This window comes from Salmo salar, chromosome ssa04 (genome assembly GCF_905237065.1).
Source record: "Salmo salar chromosome ssa04, Ssal_v3.1, whole genome shotgun sequence".
NCBI lineage: Eukaryota > Metazoa > Chordata > Actinopteri > Salmoniformes > Salmonidae > Salmo > Salmo salar.
The window spans coordinates 86,390,462-86,408,609 of NC_059445.1; the positions used below are offsets into that span (position 1 = coordinate 86,390,462).

General features: G+C 43.7%; 1 protein-coding gene across 1 annotated transcript in view; it reads left to right on the forward strand.

Annotated features, from left to right (window-relative positions):
• Window positions 1–18,148, forward strand: part of LOC106574788 (neurobeachin) — a 306,741-nt gene that overhangs the window by 164,195 nt on the left and 124,398 nt on the right. The window contains exons 20-23 of the mRNA XM_045717441.1: window positions 5,257–5,365; window positions 6,482–6,563; window positions 13,995–14,118; window positions 14,385–14,577. Coding sequence (XP_045573397.1) covers window positions 5,257–5,365; window positions 6,482–6,563; window positions 13,995–14,118; window positions 14,385–14,577 — 508 coding nt within the window. The remainder of the gene's footprint in view (window positions 1–5,256; window positions 5,366–6,481; window positions 6,564–13,994; window positions 14,119–14,384; window positions 14,578–18,148) is intronic.

Consider the following 18,148-nt stretch of genomic DNA (forward strand, 5'->3'; position numbering starts at 1 on the left):
CAGCATAAGCCATTGACTAATACCATGTTGGCTCCTACATTAAATTAAAGGTGAAGTCAGAATAAGGACAGTCATGAAGGAGCCACCATGCGTGTGGGTTGTCTCCTGCCTGCCATGTTAAGGACAGTCATGAAGGAGCCACCATGCGTGTGGGTTGTCTCCTGCCTGCCATGTTAAGGACAGTCATGAAGGAGCCACCATGCGTGTGGGTTGTCTCCTGCCTGCCATGTTAAGGACAGTCATGAAGGAGCCACCATGCGTGTGGGTTGTCTCCTGCCTGCCATGTTAAGGACAGTCATGAAGGAGCCACCATGCGTGTGGGTTGTCTCCTGCCTGCCATGTTAAGGACAGTCATGAAGGAGCCACCATGCGTGTGGGTTGTCTCCTGCCTGCCATGTTAAGGACAGTCATGAAGGAGCCACCATGCGTGTGGGTTGTCTCCTGCCTGCCATGTTAAGGACAGTCATGAAGGAGCCACCATGCGTGTGGGTTGTCTCCTGCCTGCCATGTTAAGGACAGTCATGAAGGAGCTCAGTGTATAGGCCCAGGGAGTTTGTGTGTGTGTTGTGTTAATGTGATCCTGGCAGAATAATCGTTGTGACAGAACGTGCTTCCTGTGAGGTAAAGCCCTGATCAAGAGCAAAGCATTCTGGGAGGGTTATTCCTCACATCTGACGTCAACGCCTGATAGCACGATTTCAGAGCACAGTCCTGTGTGTGGGGGGGTGGGTGAGATGGGAGAGAGAGAGAGAGAGACAACATAACCAACAAAAACAGTTCACAACTCCTGCAGCTCTGTTGCATGCTGGGTCTGTACATAGTCAATGGTAGGCTTGGAGGAGACTCCTATGGTAGGTACACCTATAGCTCATCTCTTGGCAGTAGTACTGTAGACTACTTTATCACTGACCTCAACCCAGAGTCTCTCAGAGCGTTCACAGTCAGTCCACTGACACCCCTATCAGATCACAGCAAAATCACAGTCCACTTGAACAGAGCAATACTCAAATCATGAGGCATCAAAGCCAAAGGAACTGAGAAACATTAACAAATGCTATAGAGGGAAGGAAAGTAGTGTGGAAACCTACCAAAAAACTATTAGGCAACACCAAATTCAATCCCTTCTAGACAACTTCCTGGACAAAACGCTCCACTGTAATAGTGAAGGTGTAAACTTGCCAGTGGAAATCTTAACAGTATATTTGACCTCTCAGCTTCCCTATCATATCTAAAAATCTCAAATAATAAACTAAAGAAAATGAACAACAATGACAAATGGTTTGATGAAGAATGTAAAAATCTAAGAAAGAAACTGAGAAACCTGTCCAACCAAAAACACAGAGACCCAGAAAACCTGAGTCTACTCCTTCACTATGGTGAATCACTAAAACAATACAGAAATACACTACGGAAAAAGAAGGAACAGCACGTCAGAAATCAGCTCAATGTAAATGAAGAATCCATAGAATCTAACCACTTCTGGGAAAATTGGAAAACACTAAACAAACAACATGAAAAGTTATCTATCCAAAATGGAGATGTCTGGGTAAACCACTTCTCCAATATTTTTGGCTCTATAACAAAGAACAAAGAGCAAAAACATATACATGATCAAATACAAATCTTAGAATGAACTATTAAAGACGACCAGAACCCACTGGATTCTCCCAATTACATTGAATGAACTACAGGACAAAATACAAACCCTCCAACCCAAAAAGGCCTGTGTGTTGATGGCATCCTCAATGAAATGATCAAATATACAAACAACAAATTGCTATTGGCTATACTAAAACTCTTTAACATCATCCTCAGCTCTGGCATCTTCCCCAATATTTGGAACCAAGGACTGATCACCCCAATCCACAAAAGTGGAGACAAATTTGACCCCAATAACGCCAGTGGGATATGAGTCAACAGCAACCTTGGGAAAAATCCTCTGCATTATCATTAACAGCACACTCGTACATTTCCTCAGTGAAAACAATGTACTGAGCAAATGTCAAATTGGCTTTTTACCAAATTATTGTACGACAGACCACGTATTCACCCTGCACACCCTAATTGACAAACAAACAAACCAAAACAAAGGCAATGCTTGTTGATTTTTCTTTTTTGATTTAAAAAAATTGTTAGACTCAATTTAGCTTGAGGGTCTGTTATACAAATTGATGGAAAGTGGTGTTGGGGGAAAAACCTACAACGTTATAAAATCCATGTACACAAACAACAAGTGTGCGGTTAAAATAGGCAAAAAACATACACATTTCTTTCCACAGGGCCGTGGGGTGAGACAGGGATGCAGCTTAAGCCCCACCCTCTTCAACATATATATCAAATAATTGGCGAGGGCACTAGAACAGTCTGCAGCACCCGGCCTCACCCTACTAGAATCTGAAGTCAAATGTCTACTCTTTGGTGATGATCTGGTGCTTCTGTCCCCAACCAAGGAGGGCCAACACCAGCACCTAGATCTTCTGCACAGATTCTGCCAGACCTGGGCCCTGACAGTAAATCTCAGTAAGACCAAAATAATGGTGTTCCAAAAAAGGTCAAGTCGCCAGGACCACAAATACAAATTCCATCTAGACACCGTTGCCCTAGAGCACACAAAAAACTATACATACCTTGGCCTAAACATCAGCGCCACAGGTAACTTCCACAAAGCTCTGAACGATCTGAGAGACAAGGCAAGAAGGGCCTTCTATGCCATCAAAAGGAACATAAAATTCAACAAACCAATTAGGATCTGGCTAAAAATACTTGAATCAGTTATAGAACCCATTGCCCTTTATGGTTGTGAGGTCTGGGGTCTGCTCACCAACCAAGAATTCACAAAATGGGACAAACACCAAATTGAGACTCTACATGCAGAATTCTGCAAAAATATCCTCCATGTACAACGTCGAACACCAAATACTCCATGCAGAGCAGAATTAGGCCAATACCCGCTAATTATCAAAATCCAGAAAAGAGCCGTTAAATTCTACAACCACCTAAAAGGAAGCGAGTCCCAAACCTTCCATAACAAAGCCATCACCTACAGAGAGATGAACCTGGAGAAGAGTCCCCTAAGCAAGCTGGTGCTGGGGCTCTGTTCACAAACACAAACAGACCCCACAGAGCCCCAGGACAGCAACACAATTAGACCCAACCAAATCATGAGAAAACAAAAAGATAATTACTTGACACATTGGAAAGAATTAACTAAAAAACAGAGCAAACTAGAATGCTATTTGTCCCTAAACAGAGAGTACACAGTGGCAGAATACCTGACCACTGTGACAGACCCAAACTTAAGGAAAGCTTTGACAATATACAGACTCAGTGAGCATAGCCTTGCTGTTGAGAAAGGCCGCCGTAGGCAGACATGGCTCTCAAGAGAAGACAGGCTATGTGCAACACTGCCCACAAAATGAGGTGGAAACGGAGCTGCACTTCCTAACCTCCTGCCAAATGTATGACCATATTAGAGACACATATTTCCCTCAGATTACACAGATCCACAAAGAATTCGAAAACAAACCCGATTTTGATAAACTCCCATATCTACTGGGTGAAATACCACAGTGTGCCATCACAGCAGCAAGATGTGTGACCTGTTGCCACAAGAAAAGGTCAACCAGTGAAGAACAAACACCATTGTAAATACAACCCATATTTATGCTTATTTATTTCCCCTTTTGTACATTAACCATTTGTACACCGTTACAACACTGTATATAGACATAATATGACATTTGTAATGTCTTTATTCTTTTGGAACTTCTGTATGTTAAATGTTTATTGTTCATTTTTGTTTATTTCACTTTTGTATATTATCTACCTCACTTGCTTTGGCGATGTTAACACGTTTCCCATGCCAATAAAGCCCTTAAAATGAATTGAATAGATACTATAGATAGAGAGATAGGTAGGTAGAGAGATAGGTAGGTAGATAGATAGATAGATAGATAGATAGATAGATAGATAGATAGATAGATAGATAGATAGATAGATAGATAGATAGATAGATAGATAGATAGATAGATAGATAGATAGATAGATAGATAGATAGATAGATAGATTGTTAGGTGACCTATCTATCTATCTATCTATCTATCTATCTATCTTATCTATCTATCTATCTATCTATCTATCTATCTATCTATCTATCTATCTATCTATCTATCTATCTATCTATCTATCTATCTATCTATCTATCTATCTATCTATCTATCTATCTATCTATCTATCTATCTATCTATCTATCTATCTATCTATCTCATTGACTAGTGGCTCAAGTGTCAGTTGAGTCATCCACATTCCATTCATTCATCCAATCTAACTCTCTCTGTCACCCACTATATGCTGATGTAATGATATGCTGTCACAGTCTGAATGAGGAGGAGGGGAGTGGAGATGGGGAGAGGAAGGGAGTGGAGATGGGGAGAGGGGAGAGTAGATGGGATGGGAGAGGAGAGGGGAGAGGAGATAGAGGAGAGGGGAGAGGAGATGGGGGAGAGGAGATGGGATAGGAGAGGAGATGGGAGAGAGGAGATGGGATGGGAGAGGAGATGGGGGAGATGGGATGGGGAGAGGGGAGAGGAGATGGGGGAGAGGGGAGAGGAGAGGAGATGGGATGGGATGGGAGAGGAGATGGGATGGGAGAGGGGATGGGAGATGGGAGAGATGGGATGGGAAAGGGGATGGGATGGGAGATGGGATGTGATGGGGGATGGGAGGGGAGAGGAGATGGGATGGGAGATGGGGGGAGAGGAGATCGGATGTGAGATTGGAGAGGGGATGGGAGATGGGATGGGATGGGAGAGGGGATGGGAGATGGGATGGGAGAGGGGGGAGATGGGGGAGAGGAGATGGGAGATGGGATGGGAGATGGGGAGAGATCTCTGCTGGATGTTCAGTTGTGGTGTTTTGGAGTATATGGTAGTTGTCATGGTGACGTGCTGTTGGCTGGGCCAGTTGGTTGTTATAATTTATCACGCCCTTCATCCCCATGGTGACCATGGCGACTGACAGCACCTCTAGCTGTCTCCTGTCTTGGTCAGGCGGTGAAAAGGCCTCTGACAGAGACAGACGGGAGGTGTGTGTGTGTGTGTGTGTGTGTGTGTGTGTGTTGTGTGTGTGTGTGTGTGTGTGTGTGTGTGTGTGCGTGTGTGTGATGAGGATCTGATGAGTTCATAATTTCACTGTATTATTTGTTACTCACTGTGACAAATATTTGTTTTGTGTGTGTGTGTGTGTGTGTGTGCGCAGGAGGAAAGTGGAGATTATGCACACACACAGCCTGTTCACCCTGCTGGGAGAGAGGCTGATGATCCACACCAACACCGTCAGCGTCACCACCTACAACACGCTCTACGAGGTAGGAAACACTACGAGGTAGGAAACACTACGAGGTAGGTTAAAACACTCTCTACGAGGTAGGAAACACTCTCTATGAGGTAGGAAACACTCCCTACGAGGTAGGAAACACTCCCTACGAGGTAGGAAACACTCCAGGAAACACTCCCTACGAGGTAGGAAACACTCCCTACGAGGTAGGAAACACTCCAGGAAACACTCCCTACGAGGTAGGAAACACTCCCTACGAGGTAGGAAACACTCCCTACGAGGTAGGAAACACTCCAGGAAACACACCCTACGAGGTAGGAAACACTCCCTACGAGGTAGGAAAAACTCCAGGAAACACTCCCTACGAGGTAGGAAACACTCCCTACGAGGTAGGAAACACTCTCTACGTGGTAGGAAACACTCTCTACGTGGTAGGTAACACACTCTACGAGGTAGGTGAAAAAACACTCTACGAGGTAGGAAACACTCTACGAGGTAGGAAACACTCCCTACGAGGTAGGAAACACTCCCTACGAGGTAGGTAACACACTCTACGAGGTAGGAAACACACTCTACAAGGTAGGTAACACACTACGAGGTAGGAGACACTCTCTACGGGGTAGGAAACACTATACGAGGTAGGTAACACACTCTACGAGGTAGGTAACACACTCTACGAGGTAGGTGCACACTACGAGGTAGGAACACTCTACGAGGTAGGAACACTTTACGAGGTAGTTAACACACTCTACGAGGTAGGTAACACACTCTACGAGGTAGGTGCACACTACGAGGTAGGAACACTCTACGAGGTAGGTGCACACTACGAGGTAGGAACACTCTACGAGGTAGGAAACACTTTACGAGGTAGTTAACACTACGAGGAAGATAACACACTCTATGAGGTAGTTAACACACTACGAGGTAGATAACACTACGAGGTAGGTAACACACTCACACACTCACTGACTCACTTACACACTCACACACTCACACACACACTGCAAGGTATGTCATCACAGTAACTTCTTATTTACCTGTATATAAACCTTTTCCTGGATATCTGAAAACGATGTGCATTGTGTTGGTGAAGTTTGATTGACACCTGTCATGTTTGATTGACACCTGTCACTCTCCTCCCCTGTAGATTCTGACAGAACAGGTGTGTACCCAGGTAGTCCACAAGCCCCACCCAGAACCTGACTCCACCGTCAAGATACAGAACCCCAGTAAGTCCACTCTTCTCCACCTTCTCTCCCACTGTCTGTCTGTCTGTCTGTCTGTCTGTCTGTCTGTCTGTCTGTCTGTCTGTCTGTCTGTCTGTCTGTCTGTCTGTCTGTCTGTCTGTCCAGATATCTGACCAGTACAGATGTAGAATCTTAATTTGAACCAGTTAGCTACAGCAGCAGAATGATCCTGCAGCAACAGGAAATCTGATTATAATTAATGGAAATGTTTTGTAAGGGGTTGATACATTTTTCGTTAAAAGGCAAATCAAGTCTGAAATTACAAACTTTAGAAACTTGAATACTAGGGCTGCCAAATTATTAAAATAATGAATTGTGTTGACGCCATCGATTTAATTGCGATTAATGACAATTGTAGATTTGTTTCAAATTTGTCCCTAAATAAACAAATGTCAATTTAAAAAGCAGTGCATTAAGGTATAGGCATACTATGTTTCTATTGTAAGGGACAGAAACACAACGTCATTTGTTTCAGAATGTTTTAATGGTATTATCACCATAACAACACAAAATAATCTGTATTGGAATGTTTTAATGGTATTATCACCATAACAACACAAAATAATCTGTATTGGAGTGTTTTAATGGTATTATCACCATAACAACACAAAATAATCTGTATTGGAATGTTTTAATGGTATTATCACCATAACAACACAAAATAATCTGTATTGGAATGTTTTAATGGTATTATCACCATAACAACACAAAATAATCTGTATTGGAGTGTTTTAATGGTATTATCACCATAACAACACAAAATAATCTGTATTGGAATGTTTTAATGGTATTATCACCATAACAACACAAAATAGTCTGTATTGGAATGTTTTAATGGTATTATCACCATAACAACACAAAATAATCTGTATTGGAATCTTTTAATGGTATTATCACCGTAAACAACACAAAATAATCTGTATTGGAATCTTTTAATGGTATTATCACCGTAAACAACACAAAATAATCTGTATTGGAATGTTTTAATGGTATTATCACCATAACAACACAAAATAATCTGTATTGGAATGTTTTAATGGTATTATCACCATAACAACACAAAATAATCTGTATTGGAATGTTTTAATGGTATTATCACCATAACAACACAAATAATCTGTATTGGAATGTTTTAATGGTATTATCACCGTAAACAACACAAAATAATCTGTATTGGAATCTTTTAATGGTATTATCACCGTAAACAACACAAAATAATCTGTATTGGAATGTTTTAATGGTATTATCACCATAACAACACAAAATAATCTGTATTGGAATCTTTTAATGGTATTATCACCATAACAACACAAAATAATCTGTATTGGAATCTTTTAATGGTATTATCACCGTAAACAACACAAAATAATCTGTATTGGAATCTTTTAATGGTATTATCACCGTAAACAACACAAAATAATCTGTATTGGAATGTTTTAATGGTATTATCACCATAACAACACAAAATAATCTGTATTGGAATGTTTTAATGGTATTATCACCATAACAACACAAAATAATCTGTATTGGAATGTTTTAATGGTATTATCACCATAACAACACAAATAATCTGTATTGGAATGTTTTAATGGTATTATCACCGTAAACAACACAAAATAATCTGTATTGGAATCTTTTAATGGTATTATCACCGTAAACAACACAAAATAATCTGTATTGGAATGTTTTAATGGTATTATCACCATAACAACACAAAATAATCTGTATTGGAATCTTTTAATGGTATTATCACCATAACAACACAAAATAATCTGTATTGGAATCTTTTAATGGTATTATCACCATAACAACACAAAATTATCTGTATTGGAATCTTTTAATGGTATTATCACCATAACAACACAAAATTATCTGTATTGGAATGTTTTAATGGTATTATCACCATAACAACACAAAATTATCTGTATTGGAATGTTTTAATGGTATTATCACCATAACAACACAAAATTATCTGTATTGGAATGTTTTAATGGTATTATCACCATAACAACACAAATGTCACTGTAACATACAGCTATTAATGATCCCAATGTTTCAGAAGGCCGACTCCCTATTCTAAATGTTATGGAAGTTTTAACACTTGCGTTCACACACACACACACACACACACACACACACACACACACACACACACACACACACACACACACACACACACACACACACACACTGTTAAAGCTTCAGGCATTCTCAATGAGTGTTCTCCCAGTTTCTGATTGGAGGATTGACAATAGGAAGAAAAAAACCTGTTTCTATGGATACAAAGAACAATGAGCATTTAAACCTGTCTAACAATGTTCTGAATTCCACTGAAGACAATAACCACAGGTCAGAGTTCAATATCATACATCAACTAGTCTAGTCTAGTCTACTGATCCATATTATTCTACATCAACCAGTCTAGTCTACTGATCCATGTTATTCTACATCAACCAGTCTAGGCTACTGATCCATGTTATTCTACATCAACCAGTCTAGTCTAGTCTACTGATCCATGTTCTTCTACATCAACCAGTCTAGTCTAGGCTACTGATCCATGTTCTTCTACATCAACCAGTCTAGTCTAGTCTACTGATCCATGTTCTTCTACATCAACCAGTCTAGTCTAGTCTACTGATCCATGTTCTTCTACATCAACCAGTCTAGTCTAGTCTACTGATCCATGTTCTTCTACATCAACCAGTCTAGTCTAGTCTACTGATCCATGTTCTTCTACATCAACCAGTCTAGTCTAGTCTACTGATCCATGTTCTTCTACATCAACCAGTCTAGTCTAGTCTACTGATCCATATTATTCTACATCAACCAGTCTAGTCTAGTCTACTGATCCATATTATTCTACATCAACCAGTCTAGTCTACTGATCCATGTTCTTCTACATCAACCAGTCTAGTCTAGTCTACTGATCCATATTATTCTAAATCGTCTAGTCTAGTCTACTGATCCATGTTATTCTACATCGTCTAGTCTCAAACTAGAATTGGGATCATTCGTTTAAACCTTTTGACCTGAAAACTACATCAAAAACAGTTGTAAAAAGAATGGATGTCCTGTTCTGACTAAAATAATTCAGGGAAGTTAGTTGGATCTAGAGTCATTCAGCCATGGAATTGTAAACATTATTTTGGTTAGCTACATGACGTTAGCATAACTAAGTTAGCATAAATACTAAGAAGCGTCTGGGATTGTGTTTATGGTTGACATTTCTGTAAGTTTTCCTTAAAAATTATTGCTCAAAGCTGCTACCATAGAGACAGACAGCTCTACCATAGAGACAGACAGCTCTACCATAGAGACAGACAGCTCTACCATAGAGACAGACAGCTCTACCATAGAGACAGGCAGCTCTACCATAGAGACAGACAGCTCTACCATAGAGACAGACAGCTCTACCATAGAGACAGGCAGCTCTACCATAGAGACAGGCAGCTCTACCATAGAGACAGACAGCTCTACCATAGAGACAGGCAGCTCTACCATAGAGACAGACAGCTCTACCATAGAGACAGACAGCTCTACCATAGAGACAGACAGCTCTACCATAGAGACAGACAGCTCTACCATAGAGACAGGCAGCTCTACCATAGAGACAGGCAGCTCTACCATAGAGACAGGCAGCTCTACCATAGAGACAGGCAGCTCTACCATAGAGACAGGCAGCTCTACCATAGAGACAGGCAGCTCTACCATTGAGTTTGAGTTTATTTTATTTTTACAGGGACAGTGCACATTAATCGACGTTTCAGTAAAAGTGCCGGTTTTAGCCAGCCAGCTAATTTTCAACCGCAGTCCCTGGGCAGGTTATTAAAAACAATTACAATATAGACAATCATTGAACAGTGAGCACACGCAGAGTAACATAGGACAAGCAAGATGTAGCATACAGACAGAGCAACATAGGACAAGCAAGATGTAGCATACAGACAGAGCAACATAGGACAAGCAAGACACAGCATACAGACAGAGCAACATAGGACAAGCAAGACATAGCATACAGACAGAGAAACATAGAACAAAAAGCAACAAGACAGAATCCATAAAAGCAACAAAGTGTTTCCACACCTCACAAGCTACAGACAACAGACAACATGGAAAGCGGCAATACACAGCTAGGGATTATGTTCACAAATCTGATTGACCTTTAGCCATGTCTTCATGCATTTTGTGAAAGTGTGATATGTGGTGCAGTTATGTGTGTCTGATGGCAGTGTATTCCAGACATGGGAAGCTCTCACAGAGAAAGCAGATTTACTAAAGGTGCTTTTCCTTAAGGGAACTATACAGTCACCTCTCATGGCAGACCTTGTGGATCTGCTGCCATATGTTTGGGTTTTCTGTTTAACTAAAGTACTGAGTGGAGAGGGAGCTAGGACATTTAGGATCTGGAATACAAGACATGCGTCGGTGTATTGCACAAGATTTTCCCAACTCAGGAGCTCATGCTTTCTGAGGATGTAACAGTGATGATGGCTATTGGGCTTCCTATCGAGCGCTTTGAGAGCCTGTTTGTAGACAGACTGAATGGGTTTTAATGTTGTACAACAAGCTTGGGCCCAACTAGTCAAGCAGTATGTTAAGTGGGGGAGTATCATCGATTTGAAGTACAGTCTTGCTACCTCTGTGGTCAAACAATTTCGTATAAATCGGAAATTAGCTAGGCAGACAGCTCTACCATAGAGACAGACAGCTCTACCATAGAGACAGACAGCTCTACCATAGAGACAGACAGCTCTACCATAGAGACAGACAGCTCTACCATAGAGACAGACAGCTCTACCATTGTACATCACAATAGAGACAGACAGTGCTACTAATACCAAGTGCACTCCAGATTCCTGCATGGGTGTGGATTTTAAGCCTGAGCCCTACCCATGCCCACGACATTCAGGCCCCACCTGACCCAGCCCCGATTCCTTCTGACAAATTTAAGGAAAAACCCCAAAATCAGAAATAACTTTGTCTCTCTGCATGCACTCTGCTCACGGCACTTTACGTCTGTGAGTATCCATAGCAACGGCTTTGTTTGCGTCTGCTCAATGACATGAGAGAGCAGTTAGATGTTAACATGAGAGAGCTGTTAGCTGTTAGCTGTTAACATGAGAGAGCAGTTAGCTGTTAGCTGTTAACATGAGAGAGCTGTTAGCTGTTAACATGAGAGAGCTGTTAGCTGTTAACATGAGAGAGCTGTTAGCTGTTAACATGAGAGAGCTGTTAGCTGTTAGCTGTTAACATGAGAGAGCAGTTAGCTGTTAACATGAGAGAGCTGTTAGCTGTTAGCTGTTAACATGAGAGAGCTGTTAGCTGTTAACATGAGAGAGCAGTTAGCTGTTAGCTGTTAACATGAGAGAGCTGTTAGCTGTTAACATGAGAGAGCTGTTAGCTGTTAGCTGTTAACATGAGAGAGCAGTTAGCTGTTAGCTGTTAACATGAGAGAGCAGTTAGCTGTTAACATGAGAGAGCTGTTAGCTGTTAGCTGTTAACATGAGAGAGCAGTTAGCAGTTAGCTGTTAACATGAGAGAGCAGTTAGCTGTTAACATGAGAGAGCAGTTAGCTGTTAACATGAGAGAGCAGTTAGCTGTTAGCTGTTAACATGAGAGAGCAGTTAGCTGTTAACATGAGAGAGCAGTTAGCAGTTAGCTGTTAACATGAGAGAGCAGTTAGCTGTTAACATGAGAGAGCAGTTAGCTGTTAACATGAGAGAGCAGTTAGCTGTTAGCTGTTAACATGAGAGAGCAGTTAGCTGTTAACATGAGAGAGCAGTTAGCTGTTAACATGAGAGAGCAGTTAGCTGTTAACATGAGAGAGCAGTTAGCTGTTAGCTACTTTTCATCACCCTAAACTCTACATATTATTGTCTTCTGTGACATAATGTCTCCCGTTATATAGTTGAGGAAGTTGAAGCACTTCTGCCACCGTGATATGATCTCAGTCAGATATGACTGAGCTGCAGCAGCAGAGCACGAGCTCAGCTTCAAAATGTTAGTGATTCATTTAGTAATACCTGAGCCCTGCCCGTAGCCTAGTTAGTGATGAATAAACACGTATAACTCGATGTGTAATGTCAGGGTCGTCGGACTCGGTTCAGCAGCAGAGCTCTACTGCGGATGGTATGGGCTCAGAACGTGTTGTGTGTGTCGCTCTTAAAAGGGTCCATGTGGAAAAACAGGTGCACTTTAAAGGGTCTGTGCCGTGAAGAAATGGACTGACCTATTGAATACACTACAAGTGTGTTTTCTGCTGTGCAACAACAGGATGATCAAATTAAGATACAGTATCTGTTTCTCTGTGCTATTAGTCTGAAGGTGGTAACAACTTCCCCCTCTCTTCCTCTTCTCCCTCCCCCCTCCTCTCCTCTTCCTCCCCCCTCCTCTCCTCTTCCTCCCCCCTCTCTCCCTCTTCTCCCTCCCCCCTCCTGCCTCCTCCCTCTCCTCTCTCTCCCTCTTCTCCCTCCCCCCTCCTGCCTCCTCCCTCTCCTCTCTCTCCCTCTTCTCCCTCCCCCCTCCTGCCTCCTCCCTCTCCTCTCTCTCCCTCCTCTCCCCCTCTTCCCTCCTCTTCCTCCCTCTCCTCTCTCTCCCTCCTCTCCCCCTCTTCCCTCCTCTCCTCTTCCTCCCTCTCCTCTCTCTCCCTCCTCCCCCTCCTCTCTCCCTCCTTCCTCCCTCCTCCCCTCTCTCTCCTTCTTCTCCCTCCTCCCCCTCTCTCCCTCTTCTCCCTCCTCCCTCCCCCTTCTCTCCCTCTTCTCCTTCCCCCCTCCTCCCTCCCCCTTCTCTCCCTCTTCTCCTTCCCCCTCCTCCCTCCTCTCCCTCCCCCTCCTCCCTCCCTCCCTCCCTCCCTCCCTCCCTCCCTCCCTCTCCTCTCCTCTCTCTCCTCTCCTCTCTCTCCCTCCTCCCTCTCCTCTCTCTCCCTCCTCCCTCTTCTCTCTCTCCCTCCTCCTCCCTCCTCTCCTATTCCTCCCTCCCTCTCCTCTCTCTCTCCTCTCTCCCTCCTCTCCCCCCTCCCTCCTCTTCCTTCCACTCCTCTCTCTCCCTCCTCTCCTCTCTCCTCTCTCCTCCCTCCTCCCTCTCCCCTCTCTCCCTCCTCTCCCCCCTCCCTCCTCTTCCTTCCACTCCTCTCTCTCCCTCCTCTCCTCTCTCCTCCTCTCTCTCCTCTCCTCTCCTCTCCTCTCCTCTCCTCTCCTCTCCTCTCCTCTCTCTCCTCTCTCCCCCTCCTGTCCCCCTCCTCCCTCCTCTCCTCTCTCTCCCTCTCCCCCTCCTGTCCCCCTCCTCCTCTCCTCTCTCTCCCTCTCCCCCTCCTCCCTCCCTCCTCTCCTCTCCTCTCCCTCCTCTCCTCTCTCCCCCTCCTGTCCCCCTCCTCCCTCCTCTCCTCTCTCTGCCTCTCCCCCCTCCCTCTGTCAGTGATACTGAAGGTGGTATCAACCTTGCTGAAGAGCTGTAGTCCCAGTCCTGAACTGATGGAGGTCAAGACACTGTTCCTGTCTGACATGATCAGACTGTTCAGCAGCAGCCGAGAGAACAGGCGGTGAGGAACACACACACCACACACCACACACACACACACACACACACACACACACACACACACACACACACACACCCCACACCCTATGAATAGTTGATGTGTTATCTTGTCCATCTCTAGATGTCAGTCTGGGTTATATCAAACCTGACAGCATTATTGATCACAGTATGAATATTATTGATGATATATTGTCCGACTGTAGCTGTCTGTTACAGTGTTATTGATCACAGTAGGAATATTATTGATGATATATTGTCCGTCTCTAGCTGTCTGTTACAGTGTTCAGTCTGGCAGGACTGGATGTTCAGTCTGGGTTACATCAACCCTAAGAGCCCAGAGGAACAGAAGATAGCAGAGATGGTGTATAACATCTTCAGGATCCTGCTGTACCACGCCATCAAGTATGAGTGGGGGGGATGGAGGGTCTGGGTGGATACGCTGTCCATCGCTCACTCCAAGGTAACACACACTGTCTAGGAGTTGGTGTGTGTGTGTGTGTGTGTGTGTGTGTGTGTGTGTGTGTGTGTGTGTGTGTGTGTGTGTGGGGGAGGGTGGGTCCCACAGGAAGCAGTATTTGAATTGGCCACGTCCCACAGGAAGCAGTATTTGAATTGGCCACGTCCCACAGGAAGCAGTATTTAAATTGAATTTGGAACTCTTTTCTACCTTCTCCCCTCCTTCCTTCCTCCCTCCTCCCCCCTCCCTCCTCCTCCCTCCTCCCTCCCCCTCCCTCCTCTCCCCTCCCTCCTCCCTCCTCCCTCCTCCCTCCCCTCCCTCCTCCCTCCTCCCCCTCCCTCCCTCCTCCCTTCCCTCCTCTCCCCTCCCCTCCCTCCTCCCTCTCTGCGGACAGCTCTGTCAACCACTTTGAAAAGAAGATTGATGATATCCGCTCCTCATTCACTCAGCTTATTGAGTCCACTGGTCCCACTCATTCACTCAGCCTATTGAGTCCACTGGTCCCACTCATTCACTCAGCTTATTGAGTCCACTGGTCCCACTCATTCACTCAGCCTATTGAGTCCACTGGTCCCACTCCTTCACTCAGCCTATTGAGTCCACTGGTCCCACTCATTCACTCAGCCTATTGAGTCCACTGGTCCCACTCATTCACTCAGCCTTTTGAGTCCACTGGTCCCACTCATTCACTCAGCCTATTGAGTCCACTGGTCCCACTCATTCACTCAGCCTATTGAGTCCACTGGTCCCACTCATTCACTCAGCCTATTGAGTCCACTGGTCCCACTCATTCACTCAGCCTATTGAGTCCACTGGTCCCACTCATTCACTCAGCCTATTGAGTCCACTGGTCCCACTCGCACAGAACTACCCTACGCCTTAACCTCTTTCTCCCGATGACACCCTGCGACTAGCAAGGTCTGGCCGCGCGACAACCTGCCCGCTCGACCCCATCTCCTCCTCCCTTCTCCAGACCATCTCTGGAGACCTTCTCCCATTCCTCACTTCCCTCATCAACTCCTCCCTGACCACTGGCTACCTCCCCTCTGACTTCAAGATGTCCTTCCTCAAGAAACCGACTTTCAACACCTCTGACTTACAAAAACTACATCCCTTCTTTTTTTTCTTTCCAAAACACTTGAGCGTTCCGTCCTCTGAAAAAAACTCTCTCTCGGTATCTCTCTCAGAACCATCTCCTGGACCCTAAACCAATCAGGCTTCAAGACGGGTCACTGAACCGAGACTGCTCTTCTCTGTGTCACAGAGGCTCTCTCCGCACTGCCAAAGCTGACTCTGTTCTCATCCTCCTAGATCTATCCGCTGCCTTTGACACCGTGAATCGTCAGATCCTTCTGTCCACCCTCTCAGGGTTTGGCGTCTCGGGTTCTGCTCACTCTTGGATTGCATCCTCCCTGGCTGGTCGCTCCTACCAGGTGGTGTGGAGAGGATCTGTGTCTGCACCATGTACTCTCACTACTGGTGTCCCCCAGGCCTCAGTTCTAGGCCCTCTCCTCTTCTGTCTATACACCAAGTCACTCAGCTCTGTCATATCCTCACATGGTCTCTCCTATCACTGCTATGAGGATGGACCTCTCCTCTTCTCTCTATAGACCAAGTCACTCTGCTCTGTCATATCTAATGTCTTCCTATCACTGCAGAGGAGGATTTCTTCTCTCTATAGACCAAGTCACTCAGCTCTGTCATATCCTCACATGGTCTCTCCTATCATTTCTATGCGGATGACACTCAACTACTCTTCTCCTTCCCCCCTTCTGACACCGAGTTGGGGTCACGCATCTCTGTTTGGATGTCGGCCCACCACCTCAAGCTCAACCTCAACAAGACGGAGCTGCTCTTCCTCTCAGGGAAGGCCTGCCCGCTTCAAGACCCGATGGAACTCGATGGAACCTCTCACTAAAGGCTTCAGTCATACAAAAATTATACTTAAATCCTGAACTGCCTCTCTCACCCTGTGCTCAAAAATTACATTTTTCCATTTATTCAGATTACAACTTCTCATTTACGGTTATTTAAAGATGAAATAATCTCCAAAAATATCACTATTTTTAAGACAAGCCATAGAAAGCTGGTTGCAATTTCAGTCTAATCCACCATAAAAGACAGAACAAATATTACAACAAATATTATTTTTAAACTCAAATATATAAATTGAAAAAAAAGAAACAATAGTTTTTTTAGAATAGTTTTTTTTTAACGTTATAATCTTTGTAAATGGTATGATAAATAGGACTGGTGGAGTTATGTCACATATGCAGCTAAGAAAAATATATGGAAATGTCTGCTCTATCCAAAATGACAACCAACTGGTTGCAGCATTACCACAAAAAATGGAGGAGGCCAGTAGAAGGGGAAGAAGGTATGGTACTTGTATGTCGGCCTTCCATTAAAGACCAAAATTGGTTAAAAAAGTATACCAGTTTCATTTAAAGACCAAAAATTGACAGCTGTGCCATACAGGTTGATAAATAGCTGTGAAGAGATTGATGATGTGCCGATTCCATGTTAATAAACTAATACGCAAAACAACGCTGGATTCAAAACGTACTGTTTTTCCATTTAAACAATTATACAAAATTCTTTCAACCAATAGAATGTTATCTACTGTATATAGGGGAGGGAATACAACCAATCAGCTCTGAACATTTTACCTGCGAAGATGCAGAATAATTTGATCAGTTGTTTTGGTACTGCTCATATGTACTGTCGTTTTGTTTTTGGATCGCAGGTTCAGGAATAGCTGAAGAATCATAACATTTTTCTTAAAACTATCTTTGCAAATAGCACTGCTGAGTGACTAGTGATGGTCAGTCGATCAATGATATAAGGTTACTTTTAGTAAATGTGTTCATCTTTCATTTACAATCTATGGAAATTATGAGAATAGAAAGTTTCAGGAACTTTTGTGAAACATCACAGCACAGTTTAAAAAAATATATTTGGCAAGTATAAGTCAAGACTGGATGATTTTTAGAGACACGATGGGAGGGGTTGAGGGTAACTGAAAGGTGGGATAAATAAATAGATAATTAATGTAAAATGTATAGTATGTATAAACTGGAAATAGAAGCCTACGTATTTTTGGTCCATTAGTTTACTCTAATTAGGGGAGGTGAGGTAGGGTTAGAAAAAATGTAATTATAAATATATATGTGGGATTGAAAATGCTGAAAATAATGACATTGGTAGAACCTACCATCTATCTGCAATGTTAAAGCTGCCCCCTAAATATCTACATTTAAAACTCCTCCCAGAGTGCAAAGAACCTTGGCGTGACCCTGGACAACAAACAGCCTGTCATTCTCTGCCAACATCAGCAGTGACTCGCTCCTGCATCCATAGAGTACGACCTTTCCTCACACAGGAAGTGGCTTCGGGTCCTTGTCCAGGCGCTTGTCGTCTCCCGTCTGGACTACTGCAACTCGGTTCCCGGGTTGTGCCATCAAACATCCTGCAACTTATCCAGAATGATGCGACCTGCCTGGTGTTCAACCTTCCCAAGTTCTCCCATGTCACCCCACTCCTCCTCACACTCCACTGGCTTCCAGTTGAAGTT